At 34.6% G+C, this 20,576-nt stretch overlaps 1 protein-coding gene across 5 annotated transcripts in view; it reads right to left on the reverse strand.

Moving 5' to 3' along the window:
* MNAT1 (MNAT1 component of CDK activating kinase) overlaps nt 1-20,576 on the reverse strand; it is a 207,789-nt gene that overhangs the window by 116,783 nt on the left and 70,430 nt on the right. For 3 of the 5 annotated variants that reach the window (XM_055435772.2, XM_055435774.2, XM_088839554.1), the window contains one exon: nt 16,292-16,417. In XM_055435772.2, coding sequence (XP_055291747.1) covers nt 16,292-16,417 — 126 coding nt within the window. Of the gene's footprint in view, nt 1-8,327; nt 8,451-11,123; nt 11,307-16,291; nt 16,418-20,576 lie in introns of those variants that run through there. The other 2 variants (XM_055435775.2, XM_055435773.2) reach the window with 2 other exon arrangements.

A 20,576-nucleotide genomic window follows, 5' to 3' on the forward strand; every position in this document is an offset into this window, starting at 1 on the left:
CTGGAAATTTTAAAAGAAATATTACTCTAACACATGCATTAAAAGAATTCTGAGGGAATATTACAAACATCTTTATGCCAACAAACATGATAACTTGGATGAAATGCTCAAATTTCTTGAAAATGACAACTTAAAAAAAAGAACATCTAATAGCATACATCTATTTATATAACTTTAGTTGACCAAAAACCTACACGCAAACAAAATTAGAGCACCCAATTGGTTTCACTAGTGAACTCTATAAACATTTTGGAAGAAACAATACCACCTTCTTACAAACTTTTTTTATACTTTTCAAGTATAGGGGAGGAGACCCCACTTTCAAATAAGACCAAGTGAGCTGACAAAACTATTCCAGGCATTACTGGTAAAACTGCTACCAGTATTACCCTGATACCACAGACAAAGACATCTAAAGGGAAAGAAAACCGTGGACCAATACTCCCCATAAATGCAGACATAAAAAATTCTTAATAAAAGTATTAGCAAATTAAATATACATGTACCACAACTATGGAGAATGATGTAGAATACATCACAGTAACAAATGTACTGTAATGAAGAAAAATCATATTCAACATAGTGAAAAAGCATCTGAAAAATTTAATATCCACTTAAAAATTTTCTAAAATTACTGTACACAAAAAATAAGATGAACTTTCCTCACTCTTATTGAAGGCATCCATGAAAATTCTACAACGAATATGATATATAATGTTCAAAGATTAAATGATTTTCCCTTTCAGTAGAGAATAAGGCACTGCAATATGACAAGACAAAGAAAAAAAAAGGCAGAAAGGAAGAAGTAAAACTGTCTCCTCATGTACATGGCATGAATAACCCCTCCAGAAAAACTCTAAAAGCAACTACTAAAAATAATAAGTAGAATGAGCCAGAGCACAAGATATAAAAAGTTCACACTTGGAGTAAGTGCAAGAAAAATGAAATTTCAAGTAACCATTTCCTTGAAATATTTCAAGGCAAAGAAATAGAGGATAATTTATTTCAATGTAAGGAAATAAATTTATTTTATTTATCAATTTATTTATAAAATAATTATCAAATAAATTTATTTATCAAACAAATTTATATCAATGCAAAGAAATAATTCCATTTATTTATAAATTTACCTATTTATCAAATAAATTTATCAGTAAATTGGAATAAATTTATTTTAATTCAAAGAAATAAAGGAAAACAAAACAATGGGAAATACTAGAGATCTCTTCAAGAAAATTAGAGATACCAAGGGAACATTTCATGCAAAGATGGGCACAATAAAGGACAGAAACGGTATGGACCTAACAGTAGCAGACGATATTAAGAAGAGGTGGCAAGAATACACAGAAGAACTATACAAAAAAGATCTTCATCACCCAGATAACCACAATGGTGTGATCACTCACCTAGAGCCAGACATCCTGGAATGTGAAGTCGAGTGGGCCTTAGGAAGCATCACTATGAACAAAGCTAAAGGAGGTGATGGAATTCCAGGTGAGCTATTTCAAATCCTAAAAGATGATGCTGTGAAAGTGTTCCATTCAATATGCCAGCAAATTTGGAAAACTCAGCAGTGGCCACAGGACTGGAAAAGGTCAGTTTATATCCCAATCCCAAAGAAAAGCAATGCCAAAGAATGTTCAAACTAGCATACAACTGCACCATCTCACATGCTAGTAAAGTAATGCTCAAAATTCTCCAAGTCAGGTTCATGTGAAACATGAACTTACAGATGTTCAAGCTGGTTTTAGAAAAGGCAGAGGAACCAGAGATCAAATTGCCAACATACGTTGGATCACAGAAAAAGCAAGAGAATTCCAGAAAAACATTTACTTCTGCTTTATAGTCTATGCCAAAGCCTTTGACTGTGTGGACCACAACAAGCTGTGGAAAATTCTTCAAGAGATGGGAATACGAGACCATCTTACATGCCTCCTGCGAAATCTGTATTCAGGTCAGGAAGCAACAGCTAGAACTGCACATGGAACAATGGACTGGTTCGAAATTGGAAAAGGGGTACAAGGCTGTATATTGTCACCCTGCTTATTTAACTTCTATGCAGAGTACATCATGCAAAATGCTGGGCTGGATGAAACTCAAGCTGGAATCAAGATTACCAGGGCAAATATCAATAACCTCAGATATGCAGATGACACCACCATCATGACAGAAAGCGAAAAGCAACCAAAAAGCCTCTTGATGAAAGTGAAAGAGGAGAGTGAAAAGTTGGCTTAAAATTCAACATTCAGAAAACTAAGACCATGGCATATGGTCCCATCACTTCATGGCAAACAGATGGAGAAACAATGAAAACAGTGACAGATTTTATTTTCTTGGGCTATAAACTCACTGCAGACAATGACTACAGCCATGAAATTAAAAGACGCTTGCTCCTTGGAAGAAAAGCTATGACCAACTAGACAGCATATTAGAAAGCAGAGACATTACTTTGCCCACAAAGGTCCATCTAGTATGGTTTTTCCAATAGTCATATACATATATGAGAGCTGGACAATAAAGAAGGCTGAGCATCAAAAAATTGGTGTTTTTGAACTGTGGTGTTGCAGAAGACTCTTGAGAGTCCCTTGGACTGCAAGGAGACCAAACCAGTCAATCCTAATGGAAAGTCATTGGAAACTGACGCTGAAGTTCCAATACTTTGACTGCCTGATGCGAAGAGTCAACTCACTGGAAAAGACCCTGTTGCTGGGAAAGACTGAAGGCAGGAGGAGAAGGAGATGACAGAGGACAAAATGGTTGGATGGCATCACTGACTCAATGGACATGAGTTTAAGCAAGTTCTGAGAGATGGTAAAGGACAGGGAAACCTGGCGTGCTTCGGTCCACAGGGGTGCAAAAAAGTCAGACACAACTGAACAACTGAATAACAAATGAAGACTTTGATTTGTTACTGAGTTACTGGAACTGAACAGAGAGAACAGAAGCAACATACAATCAAGTAAGTTTAAATAAAGGCACCAAATTTGCACAAGCAACCCAATGGAGAAAAGAAAGTATTTTCAACAAATAGTACTGGAAACACTGGATGGTCACATGCAAAAACTGGACCCCATATGTACTTTACATCATACATAAAAATTAATCCAAGATGGATCAAGAATCTACCCACAAAATCAAAAACCATAAAGCTTATAAATACAAGAATATTTTCTGACTTCAGGAAATTTAAAGGTTGATTACAGTTTCCCTGGTAGCTCAGACGGTAAAGCATCTGCCTCCAATGCAGGAGACCTGGGTTCAATCCCTGGGTCAGGAAAATCCCCTGGAGAAGGAAATGGCAACCCACTCCAGTGTTCTTGCCTGGAGAATCCCATGGACCGAGGAGCCTGGTAGGCTACAGTCCATGGGGTTGCAAAGAGTCAATACGACTGAGCGACTTCACTTCACTTCTATACATAGAGAAAACAGAAAGGGAATAACCTTTAAAGAAAAAAATCCATAAATGAGCCTTAATCAAAATCAAAACCTTGGATCATCAAAACATACCATTAAGAAAACAAAAAAGTAGAGAATTCTCTGGCAGTCCAGAGAATTTGGGCCTTGCCAATGGTTGGGCCTTGCCAATGGCCCAGGTTCAATTTCTGGTCAAGGAACTAAGATCCCGCGAAATCTTAGTTTGGCCCCCCAAAAAAAAATTTTTTTTTTTTTTTTTTAAAGAAAATGAAAAAGTAAGCTACAGACTGGGAGATATTATTTGTAAAACAGATTATCTGACAAAAGACTTGTATGCAACATTTTAATTCTCAAGGAAATACAAATTAAGATCACAGTGAAATACCATTAAACACCCACCAAAAGAGCTAAAATTCAAAATGTTGACAGCATTAAGTAATGACAAAACGTGGAGTAATCAAAACTCTTATACTACTGGTGTGAGTATAAAGCTGTGCAGCAGCAGCAACAGAAAAAAATGATCAGTATTTTCTTCTAAAATTTAAATACATATACTATAAACAAAAAATTTCACTCATATTCTGAACTAAGACTTTAAAACATGTGTTTACATCATCTGTAGAAAAGATGGAAAGCCCAGATATAAACCCACACCCCTATGGTCAATTAATCTACAACAAAGGAAGCAAAAATATACCATGGAGAAAACAGTCTCTTCAATAAGAGGTGCTGGGAAAACTGAACAACTACAAGTAAAAGAATGTAGACCATTCTCTAATACCACACACAAAAACAAACTCAAAATGGATTAAAGATCTAAATATAAGACCAGATACTGTAAAACTTAAGAGGAGAACATAGATAGAACACTCTTTGACATAAATCGCAGCACCTACCTCTTGGAGTAATGAAAATAAAAACAAAAATAAACAAATGGGACCTAATTAAATTTAAAACTTTTGCACAGCAAGTGAAAGTCACTCAGTTGTGTCTGACTCTTTGCAACCCCATGGACTATACAGTCGATGGAATTCTCTGGGTCAGAATTCTCTAGGCCAGAATACTGGAGTGGGTAGCCTTTCCCTTCTCCAGGAGATCTTCCCAACCTAGGGATCGAACCCAGGTCTCCCACATTACAGGCGGATTCTTTACCAGATGAGCCACAAAGGAAGTCTTTTGCACAGCAAATGAAACCATAAACAAAATGAAAAGACAATCCACAGAATGGGAGATAGTATTCTCTAAAGAAGCAACCAAAAAAGGAATTAAATCTCCAAAATAAACAAACGGCCCATGCAGCTCAATATCAATAAAACAATACAATCAAAAAACAGGCAGAAGATCTAACTAGACATTTCTCCAAAGAAAACATACAGATGGCCAAGAGGGACATGAATGGCCAGTCAGAATGGCTATCATCAAAAAGTCTAAGAATAATAAATACTGGAGAGGGTGTGGAGAAAAGGGAACCCTGCCACAGTATTGGTTGGAAAGTGAATTGGTCAGAGCTATGGTTTTTCCAGTCAGTAGTCATGTACAGATGTGAGAGCTGGACTGTAAGAAGGCTGAACACCGAAGAATTGATGCTTTTAAATTGTGGTGCTGAAGAACACTCTTGAGAGTCCCCTGGACTGCAAGGAGACGAAACCAGTCAATCTAGAGAAAATCAACCCTGAATATTCATTGGAGGGACTGATGCTGAAGCTGAAACTCCAATACTTTGGCCACCTAATGTGAAGCATTGACTCATTAGAAAAGACCCTGATGCTGGGAAAAATTGAAGGCAAAAGGAGAAGGGGGTAGCAGAAGCTGAGATGGTTAGGTAGCATCACCAACTCAATGGACATTAATTGAGCAAGCTGAGCCTGGTGTGCTGCAATCTGTGGGGTCGCAGACAGTCAAACACGACTTAGTGACTGGACAACAACAACAAATTGGTATAACCGCTGTAGAAAATAATATCAAAGTTCCTTAAAAAACTAAAACTAGAACTACCAGAAGATCCAGCAATGCCATTTCTGGGCATATATCTGGAAAATACTATAATTTGAAGAGATACCTGCACCGCGTGTTCAATGCAGCACTGTTTACAATAGGTACATTATGGAAGCAACCTTAATGCCATCAACAGAAGAATGGATAAAGAAGATGTGGTACATTTACATAATGGAATGTTAACCATACAAATGAGTGAAATAATGCCATTTGCAGCGCGTGCACGTGCATGCTTGCTCAGTCATTCAGTTGTGTTAGACTACTTGTGACCCTATGGACTACAGCCACCAGGTTTCTCCCATGGACAGAGGATATAGTCTCCCATGGCATACTGGAGTGGGTTGCCATTTCCTACTTCAGGGGATCTTCTCAACTCAGAGACTGAACCCACATCTCCTGCACTGACAGGTGGATTCTTTACCACTAAGCCACCTTAGAAACCAAAGTAAGCCAGACAGAGAAAGACAAATATCATACGATGTCATTCATACATGGACTCTAAAAAACAATGATACAAGCAAACATTTACAAAACAGAAATAGATTCACAGACTTTGAAAACAAACTTATGGTTACCCAAGGGGAAGTGGGAGAGATAAATTAGGAGTTTGGGATTAACATACACACATTACTGTTTCATATATGAATATATAGATATATATAATAGATAATCAACAAGGACCTACTACACAGCACAAGGAACTCCACTCAGTATTCTGTAAGAACTTACATGGGATAAGAATCTGAGAAGGAATATATCTTTGGATATATATACATATATAGATATATGTACACATATATCTGAATAACTCAGCCGTATACCTGAAACTAACACAGCACTGTAAATGAATTATACTCTAAAATAGTCAAATTTTAAAAAGAAGTAAAAAAAATAAAACATGTTTTTACAAAAATAACTTACATAAGAAAGTTCATAGAAGCTTTAATAACAGTCAAAAACTACAAAAAGCTCAGGAAGTTGTCAACAACAGAACCACAAAACTGGTATATTCAAATGAACAGAATACTATATAGTAATAAAAACAAATTCCTGATATACAAAATAACATGAATGAATCTCAAAATATTATGCTGCTACTTCAGCATATGACCATTTTACTATAAAAGGACTAGACAGACCATTTCCCACATTAATTAAGCAACTAAAAAACTAAAAAAATTATAAGAATCAATGGTTTTCAGAAATCAGAAATTGAGTATCAGTCAGTACAGAATTCTGATCTCCAAGGAAAAGGAAATGAAGAGATACCTGTATTTCTCTGGTGTATTACACAGAGGCAATTTCCAGGCCACGATGTGTGGAAGGGGAACTCAAAGCTTGGGAGTCAAGGAAACTGAGAACACACTTCAGGGCTGTCAAGGTAGCTATAATTTAAAGGTTAGATAACCAGAAAAGAAAATGCTGCACACAGAGAGAAAACTCTAAAGCAGGGGTTGCAAACATTTTCTGTAAAGGGTAGATAAATTTTTTAGGTTTTGCAGGCTACATGCAGGCTACTTAATTCTGCCATTAAAACATGAAAGCAAAGATAATACATAAATGAATGAGTATGGCTATGTTCCAATAAAACTTTAGTTACAGTAACAGGTGTTAGGTGGAACTTGGCCTGTGAATCTGCCCACCTCTGCTCTAGAGATCTACAGAATGATGTCCTTAACTCTTGCCTGGGTGATGTGCACATGAGTGTGAATTACTCAAGCTGAAGCTCCAATACTTTGGCCACCTGATGCGAAGAGTCAACTCACTGGAAAAGACTCCGATTCTAGGAAAGGTTGAGGGCAGGAGGAGATGGGGACAACACAGGATGAGATGGTTGGATGGTATCCTTGACTCAATGGACATGATTTGGAGCAAACTCTGGGAGATCGTGACGGACAGGGAAGCCTGGCGTGCTGCAGTCTACGGGGTCGCAAAGAGTTGGATACAACTAAGCAACTGAACTATAACAAATAAAATAACTGGAAAGAAATAGCTCAAAAAATTCCCCAAATTCATATGACCAGAACAGTTTGACGTCTCAATAAACAACGGAAAAAAGCCTCTCAACACATGGGACATCACATACAGAGCCCTCAAAATGGTACAACTTCAAAGTAGAGCTAAATTAGCCTAACATTTAAATCTCTTCTTATAGACCCTAACAATGCTTAAAAGAAATCCATGCAAGGATCTAACAGATTACAGGTAACTTAACTACAACCCCAAAGTCTGAAAATATTTAATGAAATGTCATAAATTACCAGGTATTCAAAAACAAGGCAGAAATATATAACCCATACCAGGAGGGGAAAAAACTGTCAACAGAAGCAGATAGAGAAATGACAGGATGGAATTATCAGACAAGGACATTAAAACTAAGTTCTTAAGAAGTGAATAAATTAATGCTTACAGAGGTTAAGAGATCTGCCCAAGGTCACACAGTTAATATGTATGTAGTAGAGAAGTCATAATTCAAGTCCCTTATAATAATATCAAAACAAACCTTTTAAAATAATTCTAAAATAATAAAATTCAAATTTATAATTTTAATTATCAGTTCAGTTCAGTTCAGTTCAGTCGCTCAGTCGTGTCCGACTCTCCGCGACCCCATGAATCACAGCACGCCAGGCCTCCCTGTCCATCACCAACTCCCGGAGTACACTCAAACTCATGTCCACAGAGTCGGTGATGCCATCCAGCCATCTCATTCTCCGTCGTCCCCTTCTCCTCCCGCCCCCAACCTTTCCCAGCATCAGAGTCTTTTCCAGTGAGTCAACTCGTCACATGAGGTGGCCAAAGTATTGCAGTTTCAGCTTTAGCATCAGTCCCTCCAATGAACATCCAGGATTGATCTCCTCTAGAATGGACTGGTTGGATCTCCTTGCAGTATAAGGGACTCTCAAGAGTCTTCTCCAACACCACAGTTCAAAAGCATCGATTCTTCGGCGGTCAGCCTTCTTCACAGTCCAACTCTCACATCCATACATGACCACGGGAAAAACCATTGCCTTGACTAGACGGACCTTGGTTGGCAATAGTGGCTATTAATTTTATAAAAATAATTAGGTCACTTTAAGGTACTCACTATAGTATTATCTTAAGTTATAAGAATCTACATTTCCTTTAAAATGATTGTATTAACCAAACTTTTATTTTTTTTACATATAACTCTTCACAGATTTCTATAATTAAAATTAGAACATACTACAATTTTATTGAAATAACACAAAATACTTGGAGACAATTCAATGCTAAAAGAGAGTAATCACCTCGTATCTACTTATAAGACATAATCATTTATCCATGAGTTTCATAAATGCATAAGAATTGCTAAAACTATTTTTAATGTTAATTTGGCTTACATTTCAAAACACATTTATAGACAAAATCATTAACTCTAATATTACTTGCATTTTCACATGACTTCTTTGGTTTCTACACTTTGATTTGCCAGAAAAGTGGAAATTATATGTTAAGAATAGATTTACTACTATTTGGTCATTTTATTTTTTGTTTTTCAAGCAAACTGGTAATGTGCTTAAGCTATCCAGCACAATTGCTTCCAGAACATAACTGACTACTCAATAAAATTTTTATTTTATTTCAGATACAACTGGATGTCAATTTTCTATAAACAAATGTTAACAATGAGTTCAATCTTTAAATGACTTTGAATAATAAGCAATCCCTGATGAAAACAACTAAATTCTATTTGTTGAAATCAGAAAAGCGAATTTATATCACAAATGAGCTCCCTTCTGGCTTACCCACAAATAATATAAAATAAAAAATTTTAAACAAAGGTTAAAATACTCAAACTGCTTTTACCTTTGACAATAAATGCCATGGTCCCCTATATTGCCCCCCACTAATTAACAGCAAAGGAACAAAAGCCATACTTAAAAACAATTCTTAGGTTGTCCTTGGGACTCAGTTTGTTTCCCGTTTGCATGCAAAAGTGTAGCAAAGTACAGAACACTATCATGTCTAAAGAACTGCCAGATTCCCAGCCTTAGATTCTGGTTTCTAATTTTACAACATGATAGAGGTGTCTTTCTTTGTTTCCAAAAGACGAAGACTTAGTACTTAAATCTGTAGATATGCTGTATGGATATTTAATGATACAAGCTGGTAACAAATGGGAAGGAAAAAACTATTACTTTGAGACCTCTTCACTGCCTCAAACAGAAACGATGTAATAATGGTAACCACATCTACTCTTCAGGGGAAAATATAGTTAGAATTATTTGTAAAATAAAAAAGAAACAGAGGTACTAAAATTATATTGTTGGAATTTGAACCAATTAGCTTAAAATAACTAGCAAATGACTGAGAAACAAAGTTACAATTCCTACTTTAGGAGTGCAAAGAACTATCTCCACAGAGAAGACAAAATATATACAAATTAATGTTTCTCCTATTCATATACAAAACAGTGACTAAGCATAACTCTCCTAGATATTCAAATTACAAATTATATATAAATAATTTTGCTAATACTCTACCCTAACATTTTCCGCTCACTGAGAGTTTAAATTCTAGGAAATAAAATTCAAAAAATTCAACCACTCTGTGAACACTCCTAACCAAAACATAGTCAATCTCAACTCTACATATTTCAATACATAATAATTAAATCCTCATTTCATACTAATTATTTTATGCCAATTTTTAACCCTTCATATTTCTCTAGGTTTACTAAATAAATAAATCCTGTCTTCTGTCACACGGCAAAGGCTTTATTTCCAAAAACCTTAATTACATTTATTTCTTCCTTGGACCGTCTCCAAGTTCAGCAAATCTGACTTCGTTTGTTGTATTGTGTTTGACTTTTCTTTAAGTACAGCAGCTCAGGGAAAGAAAAGGTCATTGCTCTGGCTCCTGTCCCTTAGGCTACCCTCCATACAATCAGTCCACTACTAGAAGCAATAGTCGAAATCCTAGCATTCCTCAAATGAGGAAGAATTTATGTTTTGTATTTTGAGCATTTTCATTAATTAAATAAGGTATAACAGAAAGAGAATGAGTTTCAGTGCCATCTTTTACAAGGTGATCTAATCTCTCTGAGACTCAGTTTGCAGATCTGCAAAAATAGAAATATCATCTATCTCATGGAGATATAAAAACAAAAACATGCTACTTTTTATTAAAAGAAAACTATCACAGGTCACAAAGTCTTAAGCAATGTTGGGATCCTTGCCAACGTCTGTTCAATGAAATCAACCCCTGGGATATAGGCACTCAATAAATATTACTTTCACCCAGCATTTTAGGAATGATTCTACCAAAAAGTGCGAACTCTTAACTTCATAAACATTTAGATTTTCATCTATACTACATATCAATCTCCACATTCAGTAATATAATCAATCCACATAAAAACTGTCATTTTAAATGTTCACCATGCCCTTGAACCAAATGCCAAATTTTGCTAAATAATAAAGAGTAATAATAAGTATTACATCACATACTTATTTTAATCTCAAAAAGCATTAAAGTAATTGGATCACCTCCCTCCCACCATACAAAAAAAAAAAAGAAAACAACCAATTTCAGATGGATAATACAAAATTAAAACAATAGAGTTCAAAACAAACCCTTAAGAGAGTGGAAAAACAATACAAAGTGAAAAAAGTTATTTAAAATACATGACTAACAGATCCACAACATAAAAAGAACTTAGACATATGAGCAAGAGATGTGAATAAGTATTTCACAAAATAGGATAGTCAATGCTCATCCTCATTAGTGATCAGTGAAATAAAGTATAGATTAAAATCACAAAGCAGTAATAAATACTCACCAGAATGGTTACAGTGGAAAAAACAGAAAGGCACAAATGTTGGTAGAAGTACGATTGGTAAAAGCCACTTTGGAAAATGTTTTGGCAGTATCTCCTAAAATTAACATACATAATCACCATGACCAAGTAATTCTACTCTTAGGTGAATAGCCACCAAGAAATGTCTGTACATGTGCACCAGGAAATATATATAAAAATGTTAGCATAATGTATAATAACGAAACTCAAAACAACCTAAACATCCATCAACAGTAGAATGGATATAGTATAGTCCTCCTATGGAATATTATCCAGCAATGAAGAGTGGAAAAAAAAACAACTACATCTATATGTGGAAACATGGATGAATCTCACAAATATAAGATGGACAGGCAAAACATTAATCAGGTTAAGGCATACATGCTTAGATGTTAAAGTTATTTAAAAGAGCTAGATAGGGACTGCCATAAAAGACAAGACTGCCTATTCTGGGGAAAAGGAGTGGGGTGCAGACAAGATGTAAGAAGTCATGAGGAGGACTTCGAGAGCATTGAGAATACTTTTTTTCTTTTACCCATATGATGGTTACACAGATATTCACTTTGTGATAATTCACTAAGCTATATGGTTTGGTTCTGTGCACTTCTGTATATTTGCATTACATTTCACCAAACAAAAGGTTGTAAAAAAGAGAGGAAGGGAAGAAGAAAGAAAATAAATAACAAGGTCACAACACTATCTGGAAAGATATCTAATATATTAAGCTAAATACTAAGGTCAAATGAAATATAAGCACACAAAAAGATGCTCAACAACATTAGTCATCAGGGAAATGCAAATTAAAAACCATAATGAGATACCACTATACACCTGTTTAGAATGCCTAAAATACTAAAATTCTTAATGCTGAGGATGCAGAGCAACTGGAATACTCAACGCTGATAGGAATGCAAACTGGTACAGGCACTTAAAAAAATAGTTTGGAAATTTTTTACAAAGCTAAATATATCTTTCTCATATATAAATCATCAATCTCATTCTTAGTAGCATTTACCCAGAACAAATTAAAACTTACCTACACAAGTGTAAGCAAATGCTTACAGCAGCCTTGTTGATAATCATAACCAAGGAAACAACCCACATGAAAGAATTTTGAGGAGTGATGGAACTGCTCTACATTATGATTTTATGATCGCTATACTGTTCTGCATCTGGCAAGATCCTATACATCACAAATAATGACCTCTGTTGTATGAAAATTTAAAAAATAAATTGTAAAAAACTGTAGGACAAAATACTATGGTCAAAGCAATGCCACAGATTTCCAGGATAACAATATGCCAAATTTATCATAAAATTCCCCAAAATTCAAGAATCCTAAAAATATGTATTACTTAATTACACAATGTAAAGAGATTATAATTCACTTAGACATTTAAACTATAATAACAACAAAAAGCATTACTTGTAAAATGTAATGTTTTACTTGTAAAACCAAGTACTGTTGTACTTGGTTTAGCATTTTATATACATATTTTAATCATCCAAATAATCATATAAATCTACAATTATCTCAACTTCACCGATGAGGAAACAATTTCATAAAGAGCAAAGAAACATTTTACCCATAGATACACATCTAGTGAATGGTGAAGCTGGTATTTAATCCCACTGTATCTTAGTCTTTCCAAGCCCATTTTCTTTCCTCTACACTTTCTTCTTAGTTCAAAATCTTTGGTAATTCCTTAATGAGTAGTGTGTTCCTTTACATTTTGTAAAGATATGCTCATACTTCCTACACTTGTAAGCTTAAAATAGATCATGAATATTTTCTATTTTTCAGGTGCCCACATAACCACAATTATACAAAACAAAGTTAAAATATACAACTTCTGTCCTCAAGGTGTTTATAAATTTAATTAGCTGGCAAACATATGACAAACAAAGTAGGCAATTTTAAAACTCAAAAACAATAGCTGAGTAGTAGAAACATAATTAGTGTGAGTACCTTATAATAACAAAATAATTCTAATTGCTTCCTCCCATACCTTGCATCATCACTGTCATTCATTTCACTTATATATAAGGACGTGTGTGAATAAGTATACATGTGTACATACACATATACACACATAAGCAAAACATAGTCAAACAGTGTTAGTATTATTTTAAACTGTTATCTGTTAGAGCAATTAAGCACAAGAAAAATAAAAGTTTTATTTTATTTTCATTCATTTCTTCTGCAATGCTTTTTCTTCTGGATTTCTCATCTATAGCATCTTCCTAGCCTCTAAAGAACCTCTTCTTTTAACACTTCTTGAAAAAATGATCCACTGGCAAAACATTCTCTATTTTTCTCTGATGATCTTTATTTCTCCTTTACTTTTAAAGTATAATTTTACACAGTACATTATTCTAGGCTGGCGGCTTTTTTCTCTCAAAACCTTAAATATTTCATTCCACTCTCTTCTTGTTTGCATGGTTTCTGAGGAAAAGCCAGATATAATTCTTATCTTTGTCCCTCTATAGGAGGAGCTTCCTCAGGACTTTTTTTCTTTATCTTCAATTTTCTATAATTTGAAAATAATTTCCCTAGGTATAAGGATTTTTTTTTGCCATTTATCCTACTTGATGTTCTCTGAGCTCTCTGGGTCTTTGGTTTGGTATCTGATGTTGATTTAGAAAAATTCTCAGTTGTTATAGTTTCAAATATTTCTTCTGTTCCTTTCTCTCTTCTCTGGTATTGCCAGAATGCTTGTGTTGTACCTTTTGTCATCATCCCACACTCCTTGCAATATTATGTTCTGGGCTTTTATTCCCCCCGGGCTTTTTCTTTGTTTTCTAGTTTTCAAGAATTCTACTGATATATCCTTTTGCTCAAAGACTCTTTCCTCATGCATGTCCAATCTACTAATAAGCCATCAAAAGCATTCTTCACTTCTATTAGTGTTTCTTTTTTCTCTAGCATTTCTTTTCAGTTCTTTCTTAGAATTTCCATCTCTCTGCTTATATTGCCCACCTGTTCTTGCATGTTATCTACTTTATCCATTAGAACTCTTAGCATATTAATCACAGTTGTTTCAAATTCCCAGTCTGATAATTTCAACTCCCCCGTCATATCTAATTCTAATTCTCATACTTGCTCTGTCTCTTCCAACTGTGTCTTCTGCCTTTTAGTATATCTTGCATTTTTTTTTTTCCCCTTGACAGCCAGACATGACACACTGGGTAAAACAAACTGTTGTAAACAGGTCTTTAGTAATGTAAGGTATCAGTGAAAAAGTTGGCTTAAAACTCAACATTCAGAAAACTAAGATCATGGCATCCAGTCCCATCACTTCATGGTGGGGAAAAGTGGCTGACTTTATTTTGGGGGGCTCCAAAATCACTGCAGATGGTGACTGCAGCCATGAAATTAAAAGACGCTTGCTTCTTGGAAGAAAAGCTATGACAAACCTAGCCGGCATATTAAAAAGCAGAGACATTACTTTGCCAACAAAGGTCCATCTAGTCAAGGCTATAGTTTTTCCAGTAGTCATGTATGGATGTAAGAGTTGGACCATAAAGAAAGTTGAGCACTGAAGAATTGATGCTTTTAAACTGTGGTGTTGGAGAAGACTCTTAAGAGTTCCTTGGACTGCAAGGAGATCCAACCAGTTCATCCTAAAGGAAATCAGTCCTGAATATTCATTGGAAGGACTAATGCTGAAGCTAAAACTCCAATACTTTGGCCACCTGATGCAAATAACGCACTCATTGGAAAAGACCCTGATGCTGGGAAAGACTGAAGGCCGGAGGAGAAGGGACGACAAAGGATGAGCTGGTTGGATGGCATCACCGACTCGATGAAGGTGACTTTGAGCAGGCTCCAGGAGTTGGTGAATGGACAGGCAGTCCATGGGGTCGCAAAGAGTTAGACACAACTGAGCGACTGAACTGAACTGACGGTATCAGGGATGATAGAACACTTTATAGTCCTAGTCTTATAAAACTCTCTTATTGGAGAAGGAAATGGCAACCCACTCCAAAATTCTTGCCTGGAGAATCCCAGGGATGGGGAAGCCTGGTGAGCTGCCGTCCATGGTGTCGCACAGAGTCGGACATGACTGAAGCGACTTAGCAGGAGCAGCAGCAGTCTAGGTCTCAGCCTTTTAGAAAGCCTGTTTCTGGACTGTGAACTTCACACACACTTCTCAATCTCCCTGCCATCAGGTGGGGCAGGAAGGTTGGAGTGAACTGAAGTTGCATATTTCCCTTCTTCAACATTTAAGACTGGAGCAGTTATAGTTAGGTATTTCCCTTTACCCACATCAGTTAGACTCTGGTAAAATAGTTTATCCTAGAGGGCAAATCTTGTTAGGAAGAAGAGAATGCTCTGGCACATCTTAAAATGGTTCCCCTTTTCTCCTTCATCTGTCAAAAGCATGAGGGGATTTTTGTGATATACACTGAGATAATCTGGTTGAGACACACAGGTAAGACTCACAAAAACTGTGGGGCCTCTGATGATTCATTTCCCCTGGAGTTTTTAACTCTTAGAGTTGCCCATACTGAGCCTCCAGTAATTTGTGAACCAATTCAGGTTTCCTCACACCAGCACTGGTTCCCAGCAAGGCTGCTGTTCTGGTGAGCTGTGATTCACTGCAGTCTATTGGTCTCTTCAGTTTTAAGGGCAGTGGCTTGCTTTGTGACCTCTCTGTACTAAAAAAAACTTGTTAATTTTTCAGTGGGTTTTAAGTTTTATTTGTTGTCAGGTTGGAATGGCAATTTCCAAGCTTCTCACGTGCCATACCAGAAACCAGAAGTCTGCATTTTAAGAAATGTTTTTCTATACCACAAGCTTAAAAACTTATACAGAATAATAAAACACATGCAAACTCAATATCATATAGAACAAAACTGTGTTGCATACTCTGTAAATTATTATTTTTCACTTTCTTCTTATTCTGCACATATTTTTATTTCTAGTCATGTAGCCTACCTAGATCAGACACATCTTAAATAGTTGACTCTTCCAGTGTATCTGTAAAAATCAATATAAAGTTATAAAGTGTAATACTTGACATATATCTTCCAAATAAACAATAAAATACAGCTTACCATTTTGATGCCTGTGGAAAACGTCCCTGGTTTTATAGGTTTAGGTTTCTCAATTTGCATTTCCAATTGGGTAGATCTATCTTTATGCTGAGCCAAAAGTAGAGCAACAGGGAGATCAGAACTCTCCTGTAAGAGAAGTTAAAGTGCAGTGTGAAAGTTAAAAAGAAAAAACTAAAGAGCAACCAGTCTTTTATTTTAAATTATGCCTTTCCATAAGCACTTGATGTCAACCTAAATATTCACTTTATGGAGAACACTTTACAAAAAACTTTAACATTCCATAATAAGAAAACGCTGTTTTAGACTCATAAATCAAAATAACCTACAAAAATGGATTTTTATAAAATCCACATTAAAGACAATATAATAGGGTCTTATTTCATCTAGTGAAACCAACCATATATTTATTAAAATAAACAAAATTAGAAGCTAATCACAAAGAGAGTAGTACAAAGTACTATAACCTAGATCAGATGTCTATCTAAGACACATTCTTTCAACCAGTGAATTCAGACTGGCTTGAAATTGTTTTCCATTAGATTTCACCTGAGGCCGTTTGGAAATGATCCTTGTTCTGTTTTTTGTACAATGGAATGATTGTTAAGTACAACCAAAAGTACATTTATTTTCTCCTTTATTATTTACTTTTATAAATTAAGTCTAAGTTTTTAAATTAGCAAAATAATAGTAAACATTTTTAATATCTTATATTGATACTAAAACAGGGTCACTATCTACACAAATCTGCATACACTCACATTAATAACATCATCAAATAACTAATTGTTATATGTAAACTGTTATTTATTCTATTTAAAATGAAGTCTTCTTACATGTTTAAAGTGCTACATAGCTAAGATCTAAACTAAATGTATCCAAGGCATTTTCCCTTCTGAGATGTCAGTTAAATAAGAAAACAGAAACACATGCAGAAGGAAACCAGGAAGGAAGGAGATCATACCCAAACATACACAAAGAGACACACTGCTCTCTATATCAGTAAACAGAAAGAAAGGTACAAATACATTTCTATCTCCTATACCAAGGTGACCTATGAAAAAAAGTCATCAAATGGTCTAACAGATTTTTAAAATAGTAACTACCCGGAATTTAATCCTGAAAAAACTATTTTGTTAAACATTTTATAATATAAAAGTGAAGATATAGTAGAACCTCATTTTCTTTCCAAATCCAACAACTTAATATTCTGGGGCACAAATATGGCTAACGAATATATTTAAAAGATTTGTTTAAAGGTTATAGTACAGAAGAAATTCAAACAACAAGCCAATTATTTCAACAGCATCATCCTAGAATAAATCTGTTTTTCAAAACTTTGCAACAGAAGTGGTTTGCAAAAGCAAATGTTTTAAAGATGAAAATTTTCAAAAGTAAATGGAAAAACATAAATTTTATTTATAATGCACAACTTTACTAAGCAGCAAAATTCTTGAGATTAGGTTTTAGCAATAATGAGGGAGAATGAATGAAATTCTAGAAGAATATACTTGAATACCTCTCATATTCTACAACAAAGCACTAGTAATACATTAATCATAGTATTGGGACTTTCCTGGTGGCTTGGGAACTATGGCATTACTGTGAATTCCTGCAGCTATTTGAGATTTCCATTAGGAATTTTGTAATAAAATGTAAACTTAAAGGACATTTTAAATGGGCAGTGGCCCAAAGTATCTTTTAAAATCTCTTACTATCTTTTCATATGTAAAAACTAACAGAAGAAAAATAAATTTTCTTGGCTAAAAAGCTAAATCATTGCTTCCTAATTAATACTCTGCTGCTGCTGCTAAGTCACTTCAGTCATGTCCGACTCTGTGCAACCCCACAGATGGCAGCCCACCAGCCTCCCCCACCCCTGGGATTCTCCAAGCAAGAACACTGGAGTGGGTTGCCATTTCCTTCTCCAATGCATGAAAGTGAAAAGTGAAAGTGAAGTCACTCAGTCGTGTCTGACTCTTGAATTCAAATTCCATACCTAGTACTTACTCTAAAAAGTAAAAGTTCTTACATAAAAGCAAAACAATATGAGCACTTCAAAAAAAGTTGCTAAGCAATACTATGCTTGTCTTAATTCTGGTTTCACTTTCCTATAAAAGAACCAGAATATTAAAATGTATTGGTAAAACAGCTAGAATACTTAATAAAAATAAGTATTCTAGAAATCTAAAACTAATTTTGATACAAAGGCAATACAATTTACTTCAAATCTGCTATACTCTACTTTAGCAATCAAAACTTTGGAGTCTGAAAATCTTGTAAATGTTAAGAAAGAAATAAGTAGGAGTTCGCACATCAACAAAATCTATAGAGTAAAACAAATTATGGGAAACATACATGCTCTTAGGAATACAGAGAATGCAGATACAGCCTTTCAAGTTATTTGGTTGGCCAAAAAGTTCGTTCGGGCTCTCCCCCAGTATCTTATGGTAAAACCCAAATGAACTTTTTGGCCAACCCAATATTTCACTCTTAGCTTTCCATTTTTACCCTGAAAGGTTCCCTAAGCTATTTAATAGCCTAAAGGTACAATGCTCAATATTTAAAGAAATTTTAATTAAGACTACCTGTAATACTCATTAAAAGCTTTATAATGACCATTTTGAAAGATTATTTTAACTGACTTTGAGCAAGCCATCTGGCAAACAATATTCTAATAAAAATGAGCTACTGCATTTGACAGTATTAGCCCTAGCAAAATTTAAGACATAATCTGAAGAGATTTTCTAACAGGAATATAAAAAGATTTAATAAGTCAGGACCTGTTTAAAAATCTTTTTTCAAATAGCTTTTAGAAAAAAAAACCCTGAATTTACAGTTAGGATTAAATAAATGGACTTTTTAGGCAACATTTTAAGTCATAAAGATTAAGACCATAACACTAAAATTCTGTCACATAGAGTATAATGTAATGCCAACACTTTTTTAAAAGGTTAAAAAGTGACTTTTAGCATAAGGACCAAAAACAGGAGAAGAAAAACTAATAAGGAGTACTTGTACTAGTTGTCTAAATTAGATCCAGAGAATCATTTTAAGATTTAAGCTACTAGATATATTTATAACGCAGTCTTTTTAAATAAAATTTAACATATGAACATATACAGAAAAAATACAATGCATTCTTTTACATACTTAATAAAGATTCAGGAAAATAAAAAGAAATTTAATGAATTCTTTCAGTCAACAAGGATAAAATGGATGTTAACATTTTAACAAAAAAATTTAAATAAGGATTCAAAAATTAAAGTAACAATCTTTAAAAATAAATCTGAAAATGAAAACCAGAAATTCAAATTGAATTGGTATTCAAACCAATCTGTTGTAATTAATTGTTCTAATGAATACAGTAAATTGTTAAAGATTATTTAACCACTATGTTACATGATCTAAATAGTGAAGAAAGTATGCACAGTAATGACTTGCAGGTGAAGAAAACAGGAAGGAGAGGGCAGTTCTTAACAAAAACCAATATTAACTCCAGATTATACATAATGTACAACTCTGGCAGTTGCAGCTCAAAAGCCAAAAGCAGTTCAAGGAGGCACCAAAATTTCATGCTAAAAGACTAAAGATAAAAAGAATATACAAAAATAATTGCTGTGCAAAACTAGCTGATCTCAAAATAAAAACTAAAAATTCTTAATAATAAGTGGAACATTTTTAGAAAGTTAGAGTGTATATTTGTCTTAAATCTAAGTTCAGTATTTGGAATTAATGTATAGAAGAAAGCATTAATAATGTACAAAGGAAAGAAAAGCATGTTCCTCTTTGTATAAAATGATGAAAGAAAGAACCTTTCAAAAAAAAAACACTTGTAACATGAAACTTTACAAATTCATATTTTAAAGTTTTTAATTTCTCACAAGCGACATGTCCACAAAAAATGTAAAACACAATACGTATCATTTCAACTGTTAAAGCCACAACTTCCACTTAGTAGTTTCAAAAAAATTAATGGAAGTTACTAACAAAAAAAAAAAAATCTTCCATGCTATACATTGTTATTTTCATTTTTTTGCTTTGGGCTGTACTGTGTGGTTTGTGGGATCTCAGTTCCTGTTCAGGGACTGATCCAGGGCCATGACACTCAAAGTGCCGAATCCTAACCATTTAGACCACCAGGAAATTCCTTGTCCTCATTTTTAGAGCCAAACTTATGCTCCACTCATACAAAGTAGATAGGGTTTATGATAAGCATTTACTGTCTAAGCTTCAGTAAAGCCCTTACCTTCTCACCTACTTCTAATTTATTATGTTGGTGCAAAAG

The sequence above is a fragment of the Moschus berezovskii genome, chromosome 9 (genome assembly GCF_049115385.1).
Source record: "Moschus berezovskii isolate FMDL1 chromosome 9, NW_MosBer_1.0, whole genome shotgun sequence".
Classification (NCBI taxonomy): Eukaryota; Metazoa; Chordata; class Mammalia; order Artiodactyla; family Moschidae; genus Moschus; species Moschus berezovskii.